Genomic DNA, 12859 nt, shown 5'->3' with positions numbered 1-12859 from the left:
CACTGAACTGGTTCAATTCAATGGCTCAGTATCAAGCCAACCCCCCTCCCCAGTTTGGCTCGATATTGACCTGTTTGGGGGGGGTTCTTAGATGTGTTTTTTTTAAAAATCAACTTACCTCCAATGGGGGATGCTGCCATGGCCATGGGGGAGGGGTCTCTGGAGGCTCCCCCTCCCCCGCTATCATCTATTACAGCCCCAAATTGCCTGGTTCGGGCTGTCTTTGGCCCATTCTGGGCCTGTCTTATGCTGTGGTGACCATTTTGGAGACCACCGCATAGGCCCAATAGGCCTCTGTGTTGCTGTGCAGCACACCCAAGAGGTGGTAAGTTAGTTAATTTTTTTAAAAAAACCAAAAATTCTCAAAACCCCCCCCATTGAACTGAACCGGGGGGTGGGGCGGTTGAGGGGGTGCAAAACTGAACTGGCTTGGTTCGGTTTGGGTCTCAAACTGAACCAGGCCAACCAGTTTTGTGCACACCCCTAATCTTTACAGGAGATTGGTTGATAGAATTATCTTCTTCCTTCCTTATCAGAATTAGTGGTGTGCACTTTTTAAATGGCTTTCATGTGGTTGTGGTTCTTTCTGACTCAGTCAATCAAATCTTTATTAAGGTCGTAGACCAGCAAATTTCAGATTCAAAATTCAACCATTTTCTTTGACTACTTCCCTGCCCCCCTGCCCCAACACACACATTTTGTTGGCCATTCAACACTTTGTTCTATTGCTTTGTCATTGTTCTATTTGATTTGGAACATTGTTCTATTTGATTTGGAACATTCTCATGCAAACATCAGCTGCCATCTTTGTCAAATCTCAAAGTGCCAACACTGAGAGCCTTCAGTTCTCCTGATACTAACAGGTATGAACTTGGGGATGAAAATTCAGTTCAAATGCAATTAGCACTGGATGCATTAAGCACATCAAAGAATGAGTGGTGTTTGTCATACATGGCTAAACAGATCAGTTGTAGATGCTATAACTAATTTCAAACCATGGAAACAGGCAGGCTGTTGACAATCTATAGTAATTGATTCATCATTTATTAAAATGTCCATTAATCACAGGAGAGCTTCACACACAGTGTGGCTGACCAGAGCCATGACAATACCTTCTTTGAGATGCCCTGAATAAACACATATTCTCAGCAAAAGAATTGCCACTTTGTATAAGATATGGATCTAGATCTCTAAAACAGAAAAAGTAACTGTTCCAGCGGTCGGGAGGTTTTCCTATGTGAACTGGTATCATATGACACGACATTGTTATTCATAGAATAGCAGAATTGTCAAGCTGAATGGTTGCCTAGTCAAACCCCTTACAATAAACAGTCACACAATCCTTCCCAGATGAACTGATATGATACAAGCGTATAACAAATAGAGTTATCCAGCCTATGAATGTATCAGGCAAGGTGAGATCCATGCCATTTCACTGAAAGGGTAGTTTTGTTTTAAATTCACATGCTCAGCACTCAGAGTAGGTGCTGTGAAGAAAGTGCTTGCTCCTTCTTGTCACCGGAAAGTGCAGGATTCTCTGGCTGTTACAGTCCCAACTAGGATTGCCAGTTCCCGATTTGGAGATTGCTCCATTGCCTTAAATCAAAGGCAGCCCATCATCCCCTCGCACCTGAGGCAGGGCAGCAAATGCCACTTGATGTGGTGTGTGCGTGCCCTGCTGGGGATCTGGAGAGCCATGGCTACCTACACCTGGTCTATAGGGCAAGGATTCCAACCCTGGGGGCCTCCAGATGTTGCTGAACTACAACTCCCATCAGCCCCAACTGCAATTTATTATGGCTGGGGATGATGCCAATTGAAGTTCAGGAGCATCTGGAAGCCCCCAAATGCTGGGTGGGAACCACTGCTATACAGCATCTCTAGTACTCTGATGCCATTTGCTCGTTTCCTCTTCTGCTTCCTCCCCCTTCTCATTATCAGGCCAATGACAACAAAGAGAAGGCAGAGGTAGTAGTCACTGTAGTGGCTGCTCATGGTGGGCAACAGTAGCAGAGGGAGACAGGTGAGGCATCAGGGGGCATCTTGGCATCCTATTGGTGCCCCAATAACTTTCAGCCTGAAGCGACTGCCTCACCTTGCCTCATAGAAGGGCTGCCTCTGCCTTAAAGAGTCCCATAGAATGGATAATGTGCTGCATAGTAACATAGGAAGCTGCCTTCTACCGAGACAGACCCTTGGTCTACCGAGCTCAGTATCTACACAGACTGGCAGCAGCATCTCCACAATTCCAGGCAGGAGTCTCTCTAAGCCCTATCTTGGAGATGCCAGCTTGGATGTTGGATCATTCATCTCAGCAGTGTGCATAAGAAAATGGGAAGCTGCCTTCTACTGAGTTAGATCATTGGTCCAACTTTATGCTAGACTGTGATTGTAATAAAGGAATTGAATTGAATTGAATTGGTCCACCTAGCTCAGCATTGTCTACACAGACTGGCAGCAGCGTCTCTCAGTCCTATCTTGGAAATGCCAGGGAGGGAACTTGGAAGCTTCTGCAGGCAAGCATGTAGATGCTTTTTCCAGAGTGGCCCTATCCCCTAAGAGAGATATCTAACAATGCTCACATGTAGGCTCCTATCCAAATGCAAACCAGGGCAGCTCCTGCTTAGCAAAGGGGACAATTTATGCTTGCTACCACAAGACCAGCTCTCCTGCCATTTTTGCAGTGACAGGAAAATCCCATATAATGGAAATTGCAACTTTTAAAATATCTTTTCTCCCATAAATAACATTTATGGGGAAACAATCTGGATTGAATCATGATCTGGGAGGTAGGGAGTTCCATGGTCCCAATCCAGATTTCCCCCCTATTGTGAAATATTTGTCTTAGGGAAGAAAGCTTCAATTGGCCCCAATGGGAACTTTGTATTCAAGGCAAATAGCATAGCTGAGTGGCATGGGTGAGGTGTTCACCCTGAAAGTGGAAAACAGATGACAGCATTGTGATACTTTCAGCCATCAGTGTGTTCTCATGCCTTTATTGTCCTGACCATCAGGTCTGCCGCGGCCAAATTTGCAATGTTGTTTTAAAAGCTTTTAAAAGGTTTTAAAACATTAAAAACACAAAAATGACAATAAAATTAGATCAATGCTATCAGAGGAATGGAAATGAAAATTGGCAGGAATGTCTCCCAAAGATTACTCTGGAGCAAGTACAACAATTTGTGCATTGTTACCCTAGCCCTGATCCTGACCCTTACCCTTTGCTCTGTGCAAAAGACTGCAGTTTTACCATAATTGGATGGGGGTAGGGATAAAGATGGGCTGATAACACAGTGAAAGCCATAAGTGCAACGATGCTATTACCTATTATTCCTCTCTAGGTGGGTAGACATTTAGGGATGTGCAAATCGATTCAGGTACAAAATGATTTGTACCCAAATCTACCTGTTTGGGGTGATTTGTGGACAAAACAAATTGCCCCTGTGTTAGCTGGCCAGATTTGGGTCCAAAACAAATTGTCCAGATTTGGAACCTGAAAGATTTGTAGATTCAGACCTCCATTTTGTGGTGATCTCTCTTGCTGTCTCCATTTTGTTTCTGGAAATATTTTTGAAAACCCCGCCCTCCGAAGCTTCAGATTGGTGACTTATATTGTGCAACGATTGGCTGGCAATCCCCCCCCCCTGGTTCCAGATTGGCTTCAAATCTTGTGTTGCCAGGGGTGACTGACCCCGCATTGGCTAGGGGAAGGGTCAAAGAAGGGACAAGGGTTGGGGGAGTTCAAAGAAGGGATTTTCAAATGTACTTAAGGAGGCAGCCAGCCACCATTCTGCCTCCTGGGAGAGAGAGAGAGAGCGAGAGAGAGAGAGAGCGCCAGAGGAGCTTTGCTTTGCCTTGCCTGCCTGCTGCCTGGAGTGGATTCTCTGCTTTTTGTTCCTGCTTTCCTGATTGAGGAAAAGAGAAGATATTTTTTTCCCCACCCTCTTTCTGCTGCTGAGAGAATTACTGCCTGCACCTGCTGTTCGGATCGATTTGGGTACAATCCCCCTCCCCTTGCCTCGTGCAAGTGGGAGGGTGTTTGTCCCAGCCCGGGACTCACAAGCCCAAGAAGAAGCCTGATTGGTTGGCTGGCTCGTGGTGGGCGGGGCTTGCTGAGAGGCGGAGCGTTTCCCCGCTCTGGCCTCTCAGTCGGCTGTTTGTTTCCGATTAGGAAGGAGCTCAGTCCGGGAGCTCCTTCCTCGAAGGCCTTAGTTGGGGGGGTGCGCCCGACAAGCGGGCGAGGCGGCATTCGGCGGCGTTCCGTCGAGGGGGCCATAGTGTCAGCGGTGGCCCCGCTGGTAGGGGGGTACTCCCGGGACTGCTCCCGGCTGGGTTGCAGCTGCAGCAGCAGCGTCTTTGGGCCTCTTCAGCGCGGCGTCGGCACTCGGCTTCCTGGGCGTGGTTCTCCTTCTGGGCGTTTGCCCTTTTGGTTTGTGGGGTATTTGGGGGGTTTCCATCAGCCTGGGTGGCTGGGCAGCGGCCCCTTTTCCGTTCCCTGGAGCACTACTTTGATGCCAACATTCTTTTATTTGTTTGGTGGGTAGCAGGTGGGTGTTTGTGCTCATCGGTGCCCTGGTGGGCCTGGCCTGGTTGAGAGTCAAAAGGCCTTTTCAAGCCTTCTCCTTGGGTGGGGGGCTCTGGTGCTTTCCTGGATAGGATTGAGTATTGTTTTTGATTCAGGACAAGGGCTTGGCTTTTGTTCTATATCCTTGCTACCTTCATTCTGTGTGTGGTTGGCGCTTTTTTTTCTCCAACCCCTTTTGGAATCCCACTATTTGGAGGCAGTATGCCGGGGAAGGCCAAGGGCAAGAAAGGGGGGCGCCCTGTTAAGCAGCCCAAGAGGCCTGCTCCCCCGCAGTCCTCCTCCTCGGAGGAGGAGGAGGAGATGACTCTGATACGGGGGTTAATTAATAGGATGGAAGCTTTAGAGAAAGCAAAAGCAGCCCCCTCCGACAAAGGTGCGGGTCCTTCAGGTGTGTGGGGGGTGCCTCCTCCTAAGGTCCCTCGGAGGACCAGGGGTTCTGTGAAAAGCCAGCTGCTAACTTCTCTCTCTAGTAGGCTGGCTGCGCTGGAAGAAGGGCTGAACCCTGCTGGACCGGGCCCTTCTGCTCCTGCGTTACCGCTTCCTGAACCTGAGTCTCCAGTTCCGGAGTCGCCTTCACCATTGCTACCTCCGCCTGCGGCACCAGTTGTTCAGCCTCCAGTGGATACGGCTACTCCTTTGGCCCAGGGTGAGCCAGCAGCACCTACACCGCCCGGCGTCACCGGCCAGTGGCTTTGTCCCTGGCCGATGCCTGCCATGGGTGGATGGGGCCCAGCTTCTTACTGGCCCCCATATACACAACCTTGGGTGGCGGGTTCCCCGCCGGTTTTTCCTGGAGTTATTGCAGGCTTACAAGGCGCTGCGGAGCAGGTCTGGTTGGGCAACCGGCCCTCCAGCGGGTCGCTCCCACTCCCGGGGGTGGCCTCCTCTGCTGGATCTGCCACGGGGGTGCAGGCGGGTTATTATCCGATGGGGATTCTGCCGTCACCTCAGCATGCGCCCTATGGTAGCATGGGCCTCCCGTTAGGGGATCACTTACTCCCTTCTACAAAAGAAAAAATCCTTAAGGGTGAATATGTGGACATTTTTAGCTTGTTGTTCAGGGAACCTGAGGTTAAGCATAAAGAGGGGGAATCTTGTAAGGAGCACGAAGCCACCAAGAGAAAGCCGGTCGAAAAGACTTGGAATAATTGGCTTTCTGGCTTCACGATTTATATGGGGGTTATTGTCCAAGCCCAGCCCGCAAGGGGCCCTGCCCTGTTAAAATACATGGATATAATTCACAGGGCGGTCTCCGACTTTGCTGGATCTTCCTGGGTACGGTACGATGAGAGTTTTAGAATGAGGGCTGCCCTTGACCCCACATTGCCCTGGGATGCTCCGTTGCAGGAGTTGTGGCTGGTTACTATGTCTCCAGCCCGGCCCATAGAGGGAGATAGGTCTGACAGTGGGCATTTGCTTTCTAAACCATCGGGGGTTTTGCCCTCAGGGAGTCCTGGGCAACAGTGGGTTCAACCCCACCTTGTTTGCTGGGAGTTTAACTCCAATGGCAAGTGCTCCCGTTCCCCTTGTCGGTTTAAGCATGCCTGCGGGGTCTGTGGGGCGAGGCACCCCAGTTCCTCCTGCCCCAGGGCCAAGTTTGGGGGTTCCGGGGCTAAGTATAGGCAGGGGAGCAGTAAAAAGGGTGGCCCTCCTCCACCCGCTCCGAATAAAGGGTCCTAGCCCTATCAAGGTGAAGGTGCTTGAGCAGCTGTTGCTGGACTATCCTGACCAGTCAGCAGCTTCTTATTTGTTATGTGGCTTCCGGGATGGTTTCAGAATTCCCTCTTCGGCCCGGAGGGGATTAGGCAGTTCTCGCAATCTGAGATCAGTGGTTGGTAAGGAGGAAGTCGTTGTTAGGAAAATTGGTAAGGAGGTGGCTGCGGGCAGGGTGATGGGGCCTTTTGCCAGTCTCCCCTTCCCCAGCCTTAGGGTCTCCCCATTAGGGGTGGTCCCTAAAAAGGTTCCTGGTGAATTTAGGTTGATTCACCACCTTTCTCATCCCAGGGGGTCCTCAGTAAATGATGGCATCCCTGATAGCTTATGCTCTGTACGTTATACCTCATTTGATGAGGCCGTGGAAGTGGTCAGGGGTAGGGGCCCCGGGGCCCTTTTGGCGAAGTGTGATATTGAATCCGCCTTTCACCTGTTGCCGGTACATCCAAATGACTTCGAGCTGCTGGGCTTTGCATTTGCTGGCCAATTTTATTTTGATAGGGCTTTGCCTATGGGCTGCTCGATTTCCTGCGCAGCATTCGAAACATTCAGCTCCTTTTTGGAGTGGGCAGTTAGGCGCCAGGCGGGTCTTCCCTACACGGCTCATTTTTTAGATGATTTTCTTTTTACAGGCAGGGGGAATTCGAGGGAGTGCCACCATTTACTTCGCTCCTTCATGGAGCTAACAGACCGGCTAGGTGTCCCTTTGGCACGGGATAAGACGGAGGGGCCGGTCACGTGCCTCGCCTTTTTGGGGATTGAGTTGGACACTGTTGCCGGTTGCTCCAGGCTGCCTCAGGCCAAGCTGCGGGTTTTATTGGACATGGTTAGGTCCCTTGGTCGCGCCCGTAAGGTCTCCCTTAGGGATCTCCAGGTTGTTTTGGGTCACCTCAATTTTGCCTGCAAAGTGGTGGCTCCGGGCCGGGCCTTTTTGCGCCGGTTATGTGACCTGACTGTGGGCGTTAGGGCTCCCCATCACAGAGTACGAATTACGGAGGGTGCCCGGGCCGACCTGGCTCTTTGGGAAGCATTTCTCACTGATTTTAATGGGGTGTCTTTCTGGCGGGATGTTAGACTTCTGGAAACCGACCTGCAGGTCCACTCTGACGCTGCAGGTGGAATAGGTTTCGGGGTTTATTTCAGGGGACGTTGGTGTTCCGCCAGGTGGCCCGAGGACTGGTTCAGGCAGGGGGTTTCCCGGGACCTGACTTTCCTAGAGCTCTTTCCAATTGTGGTGGCCGTGCATATTTGGTCCGCTGAGTTTGCCAACTCCTCAGTTGTGTTTTGGTGTGACAATCTGGCAGTTGTTCAGATTGTCAATAGTCAGACTTCCCAGTCCCCGAGGGTCATGGTTTTGGTTAGGGCATTGGTATTGCAGTGTCTGCGGGCTAACATCCTTTTCCGGTCCCGCCATGTTCCGGGTATCCGGAATGACATAGCTGACGCTTTGTCTCGTTTTCAGTTAAACAGGTTCAGAGCGTTAGCGCCCGAGGCCGCCCTTCACCCGGAACCCATGCCAGCTTTTCTGTGGGAACTTGGCAGGCGGAGGCACAGCGGGCCATAGCGGCATCTCTGGCGCCTAGCACCAGAGTGAGCTACACAGCCAAGCTTGAGGCTTTCTCTCTTTTTCGAAAGACTGAAGGTTTGGCGGAGGTGTGGCCGGTCCCTGTAGAGCAACTTCAGCAGTTTTTGGTCTTCCTCCGCAGGGCGGGGCGTGCGGTATCCACTTTGGGGGGCTATCTTGCCGCGTTAGCTTTTGAAGCCCAGGTTTGAGGGGTTGGTGATTCCTCCTCCGACCCGCGGGTGCGGCGCATGTTGGAGGGTTGGGCTAGGGGGGAGCCTAGGACTAGGGACCCCAGACGCCCTTTTACTCTGGAGTTGGTGGCTTCAACGCTGGGCCACCTAGTGGGGTGCTGCTCTGGCCCATGGGAGGTGTCGCTGTTTAGGGCTGCACTGTTGGTTGCCTTTTTTGGGGCCTTCCGTCCAGGGGAGTTGCTTCCCCGCAGCGGGTCTTCCCCCAGGGACCGCTGCTTGCAATATTCTGATTTATCGTTCGGTGACGGGGAGGTGCGTTTGCTCCTTCGTCGCTCCAAGACGGATCAGAGGGGCAGAGGCCAGACGGTTCGCCTCGCGGCGGCCGGGAATATCAATGTATGCCCCGTGGTGGCCCTGAGGCAGTACGCTGGGCTGGGCCCCTTTTCGGGGGGATGTCTTTTTACCCACAGCAATCAGACTCCTCTGACGCAGTATCAATTCTTGGCGGTGGTGAGGAAGGCTCTGTTGGCCGCGGGGGTTGCGCTCCAGGGGCTTACTCTACATTCATTTCGTATTGGTGCGGCCACCACCGCTACACGTATGGGGCTTCAGGAGGTCGAAGTTCAGAGGATTGGACGTTGGAGGTCCGTGGCGGTCAGGCGTTATGTGCGCTGACAGCGGACAGGTGTGGGCTCTACTGACCTGTTGCTTTCTTTTGGCAGGTGCTGGCGGGGCGGCGGTCCCGGTCCGAGTCCTGATGTGTGGCCATTCGTTGGTCTTCTGGGCTTTCAAGCGGGCCAGCACCACCCGCTGGGGATCCCAGTTGGGTTTAGGAAGCAAGGCTTCAGTTTATTGGTTGGGCATGAGGGGCATGCTCTGGAATCAGTTGCTTCCAGCATTGAGGGAGCATTTAGATAGGTTTCCCATTCCCGACATCCTGGTTCTTCATTTAGGGGAGAATGATTTGGGCCGGCGGCCTGGCCTCGCCATCCTTCAGCAAGCCTCCTCGGATTTGTCTATTTTGCGCAGCTGGATGCCTGGCGTGCGCATAATATGGGTTAATTGGCTCCAGCGCAGGGTGTGGCGGGGTGCTCATTCTTGCCTTAGCTTGGAAAAGGCACGCAGGAAGATTTCAGCCGCAATAGGTAAAGTGGTTTTGGCAGCCGGGGGGTCTGTGGTGCGGCAGCCAGATATAGCTGCTCGCTTTCCCGAGTTATTCCGCCCTGACGGGGTCCACCTGTCTGAGAAAGGTTGTGATTTGTATCTGCATAATATCCGGGAAGTGCTTGCTGAAGGTTTGGAGGGGGTGGGGCAGGAAGGTCAAGCGAGGGCTAACCTTCCTGGGTGGCGGTAACAGTGCGGGCTGTGGGTAAGGAGGTCTAGATTTCGGTGAGCACCCTTGGACATTTTAAGGTGGATTGGTCAATTGCTTCCTTGTGGCCTGTGCGGCACGGGAAGAATTACATTGCCAAGAAACCTGCTTCAGGACTTCACCTACCTTTGGGCTGTGCGGTCCGGGGAGGTAAAGATCTGAAGCTGTCCAGATCCCCTCTTCTAAAAGGGGTGGTTGGCTTTGAAGGAATTGGGCGGGAGCTACCTGCCTCTTTCCTGAGCCAGGGTGTGTCGCCCTTGCAGGCGATGGGTAGGACGTTTTGAATCCTAGCCCACGCCTAGGTGCCCGCACTGTTTTTATGTTGGTGATTAATCACCTTGTTTCCAGTCCGCCACAAATGTTGTTATATTAATAAAGCGTGGCCCATTTCTCCCATTAAAAAATGTCTCTGTGTCTTCTTGGGCTGGGGTCTGGGTACAATCCCCCTCCCCTTGCCTCGTGCAAGTGGGAGGGTGTTTGTCCCAGCCCGGGACTCACAAGCCCAAGAAGAAGCCTGATTGGTTGGCTGGCTCGTGGTGGGCGGGGCTTGCTGAGAGGCCGAGCGTTTCCCCGCTCTGGCCTCTCAGTCGGCTGTTTGTTTCCCCCTCCCTCCCTCCCTGTTGCAGAGCGGGTCTAGTGACTGGTCGCCTATGGGCCGAGTAGGAATTTTTTGCTCTCAACTTATTGGCTGTTGTTGGGGGTTTTTTCGCCTACTCTGTTCTGCAGTCAGTTGGTAGTTAGGTTCTAGGTTGGCCACGTTGGCGGTAACAGTGCGGGCTGTGGGTAAGGAGGTCTAGATTTCGGTGAGCACCCTTGGACATTTTAAGGTGGATTGGTCAATTGCTTCCTTGTGGCCTGTGCGGCACGGGAAGAATTACATTGCCAAGAAACCTGCTTCAGGACTTCACCTACCTTTGGGCTGTGCGGTCCGGGGAGGTAAAGATCTGAAGCTGTCCAGATCCCCTCTTCTAAAAGGGGTGGTTGGCTTTGAAGGAATTGGGCGGGAGCTACCTGCCTCTTTCCTGAGCCAGGGTGTGTCGCCCTTGCAGGCGATGGGTAGGACGTTTTGAATCCTAGCCCACGCCTAGGTGCCCGCACTGTTTTTATGTTGGTGATTAATCACCTTGTTTCCAGTCCGCCACAAATGTTGTTATATTAATAAAGCGTGGCCCGTTTCTCCCATTAAAAAATGTCTCTGTGTCTTCTTGGGCTGGGGTCTGGGTACAAAACCATTTTTGCCCAAATCTATCTGTTTTGGGAGATTTGTGGACAAAACAAATCACCCCTGTGCTAGCTGGCCAGATTCGGACCCAAAACAAATTGGAGGTGATTCAATTTGGGTACAAATTGAATAGAAAACATTGATTTGTGCACATCCCTATTAGATATTGCCAAAAATCACTATGAGCATTTGTCTCCTTGGATGGGACAAATCCAATGGATTTGGATTTGAATTTTTGGCCATGGGATGGCCAGAATTTGTGGGTCTTGCTTTCTCGACTAAGCAGTGGTAGGTCCAATTACACCATGTAATGCTCTTGGGTAGACTGACTGAAATCAATGGAAGCAGCACCTTACAAGCGCTGAGTGGATTGTACCTTTAAAAATTAGCAGCTCCTGTTTGTCGGTGAAAATTATAGCCCCTAAGTAAACATTCACTTTTCTCCTCGGGAGCTGACCTTTAGTATTAAGTAGAGGTCACCTGAATAGTATCATGCATATTTGAATGGTTGTACAGGACTTATTTTATACTGAGTTTCCCCAGGGTAATTATTTCATATCAGAGCCAGGGAAGTTTAATATCTGTATGCAATATGTATTTACACTTCATGCCAATGCATTAAATAAAATTCTATCACATTCTGTCTTTGTCTTTGTATTTCCCCCCTTTGTTTCAAAGGCATATTGTACATGATCAGGTTGCAAATTCCTAAAGAGCCAGCAAGGCTTCCAGTATTGCTAAATCAGCCACAGGGAAAAAAATAATAATAATGACCAAGATGTAAGAAAATGGCAAAATACAGAAGTGGAAAGGTGTCTAACAACAAAGTCAGCAGGTTTGCATGAAGAATAGTATTGAATATACTGCAAAAGGACATATACCGAGTCATACTCTTGGTCATACCCAGCTTAGTATTGTCTACATTGACTGGCAGTGTCTTCTCAAAGCAGGATTCTTTTCTCAGCCCTATGTGGAGATGCCAGGGATTGAACATGAGGCCTTCTATGTGCAAAGCAGTTGCTGTGCCACTGACCCATGGCCAAAGAGATGGGCTACTATTGTTAATGGAGAAGAATAGAAGCATAATAGATTTATTAGTAGACTTGTGTGAAATGGGGTCATTTTGCCTAGAGGACCACTTTGGAACTTACAAAGGGTCCCTAATGTACTTTGCTCCTTCACTTTTGAGTCAAAACTTTCAGAGGAATGAAGTGAGACTTCAGTCCCCCTCGCTGCCCATCTCATCCCACCCCTCAAGCTACTTATCAGGATTAGCAGGAGTCAGGAGAAAAGGCTATAGTCTTTCTCTCCTCTCCTCACGGCGAGGGAGTGATCAGATCACTGCCTTCTGCAACTTGACTTTTAAGAGGACACTTTTTTTTTTATTTTAACCTTTCCCCCATGGAGACTCAGGAAATGGCATGGGTGCTTCTGAGATTTTTATTTTTTTAAGACTGGGCGTGGTGTGGGTGCTCCTGGGATTTGTAGTCTTTTTTGAGGACTGCAGCCTTAATTAGGTGAGTTCATGTTTGGTACAAGAAACCCTGCCGTTGCAGTAGTGCATATAGGTTGCATGCAGAAGGTTCTAGTTTCAGTCCCAGGTGTCTCCAGGTAGGTCTGTGAAAGTCCCTGGAAAGTTGCCCACAGATAGGGCAGAGAATACTGAGCTAGGGGGACCAATGGTCTGTGGAGGGCAGCTTCAAGTTTGGGATGCTGGACCAATGGGTGCTCTCCTTTGTAAATAAAAGAGGCCATCAATTATTTGGATCAGTTTCTGAATGTAGTCTTTAGTGCAACCTGAGATCTTTTTTGTACCTAGCAAGGCCTAACTTCACTAACAGTGCCACGTTATGCATATTTAGCTTAGAAGTAAGTCCCACTGTGTTCAGGGGAGTTTACTTTCATCAAAGTTGAGAGCAACTGTGGAACAGACCTGGGTCAAGGATTCCTGAAAGGGGGAAAGTTTTGTTTTTGAACCTCCTCTATTCCAAATTGGTGGCTTGGGATACAACCCTCATTTTGGGAATGGGGACATAGCTCAATGTTTGAGGATCTGCTTTGCATGCAGAAGGTTCCAGGTTCAATCCCTGGGGTCTGCAGGTAGGGCTGGGAAAGACTCTCACCTTAAACCTGGAAGACCTTCTGCTAGTTAATGTACGCACAGGGGTGTAGTTAGAATTGAGAGGATGAGTTCAAAGAACCCAGGCCTTCA

The 12859-nt window shown here is 50.5% G+C and overlaps 1 protein-coding gene across 1 annotated transcript; it reads left to right on the top strand.

Moving 5' to 3' along the window:
* The first annotated feature begins 4139 nt into the window (after positions 1-4139).
* Positions 4140-10633, top strand: LOC128340414 (uncharacterized). Its single transcript, XM_053285459.1, has 2 exons — positions 4140-5231; positions 8776-10633. The coding sequence occupies exons 1-2, from the start codon at positions 4787-4789 to the stop codon at positions 9405-9407; spliced, it is 1077 nt and encodes a 358-aa protein (XP_053141434.1). The 5' UTR covers positions 4140-4786; the 3' UTR covers positions 9408-10633.
* Positions 10634-12859: the final 2226 nt, after the last annotated feature.

This window comes from Hemicordylus capensis, chromosome 1, assembly GCF_027244095.1.
Source record: "Hemicordylus capensis ecotype Gifberg chromosome 1, rHemCap1.1.pri, whole genome shotgun sequence".
NCBI lineage: Eukaryota > Metazoa > Chordata > Lepidosauria > Squamata > Cordylidae > Hemicordylus > Hemicordylus capensis.
This window is presented reverse-complemented; position numbering and strand designations above follow the sequence as displayed.

Bases quoted from the DNA above. Each gene is read 5' to 3' on its own strand.
- LOC128340414 (XM_053285459.1), top strand. From the start codon at position 4,787: ATGCCGGGGAAGGCCAAGGGCAAGAAAGGGGGGCGCCCTGTTAAGCAG. The intron at 5,232-8,775 runs GTGAGCCAGCAG...TTCTTTTGGCAG, and splicing joins GGCTACTCCTTTGGCCCAGG to GTGCTGGCGGGGCGGCGGTC.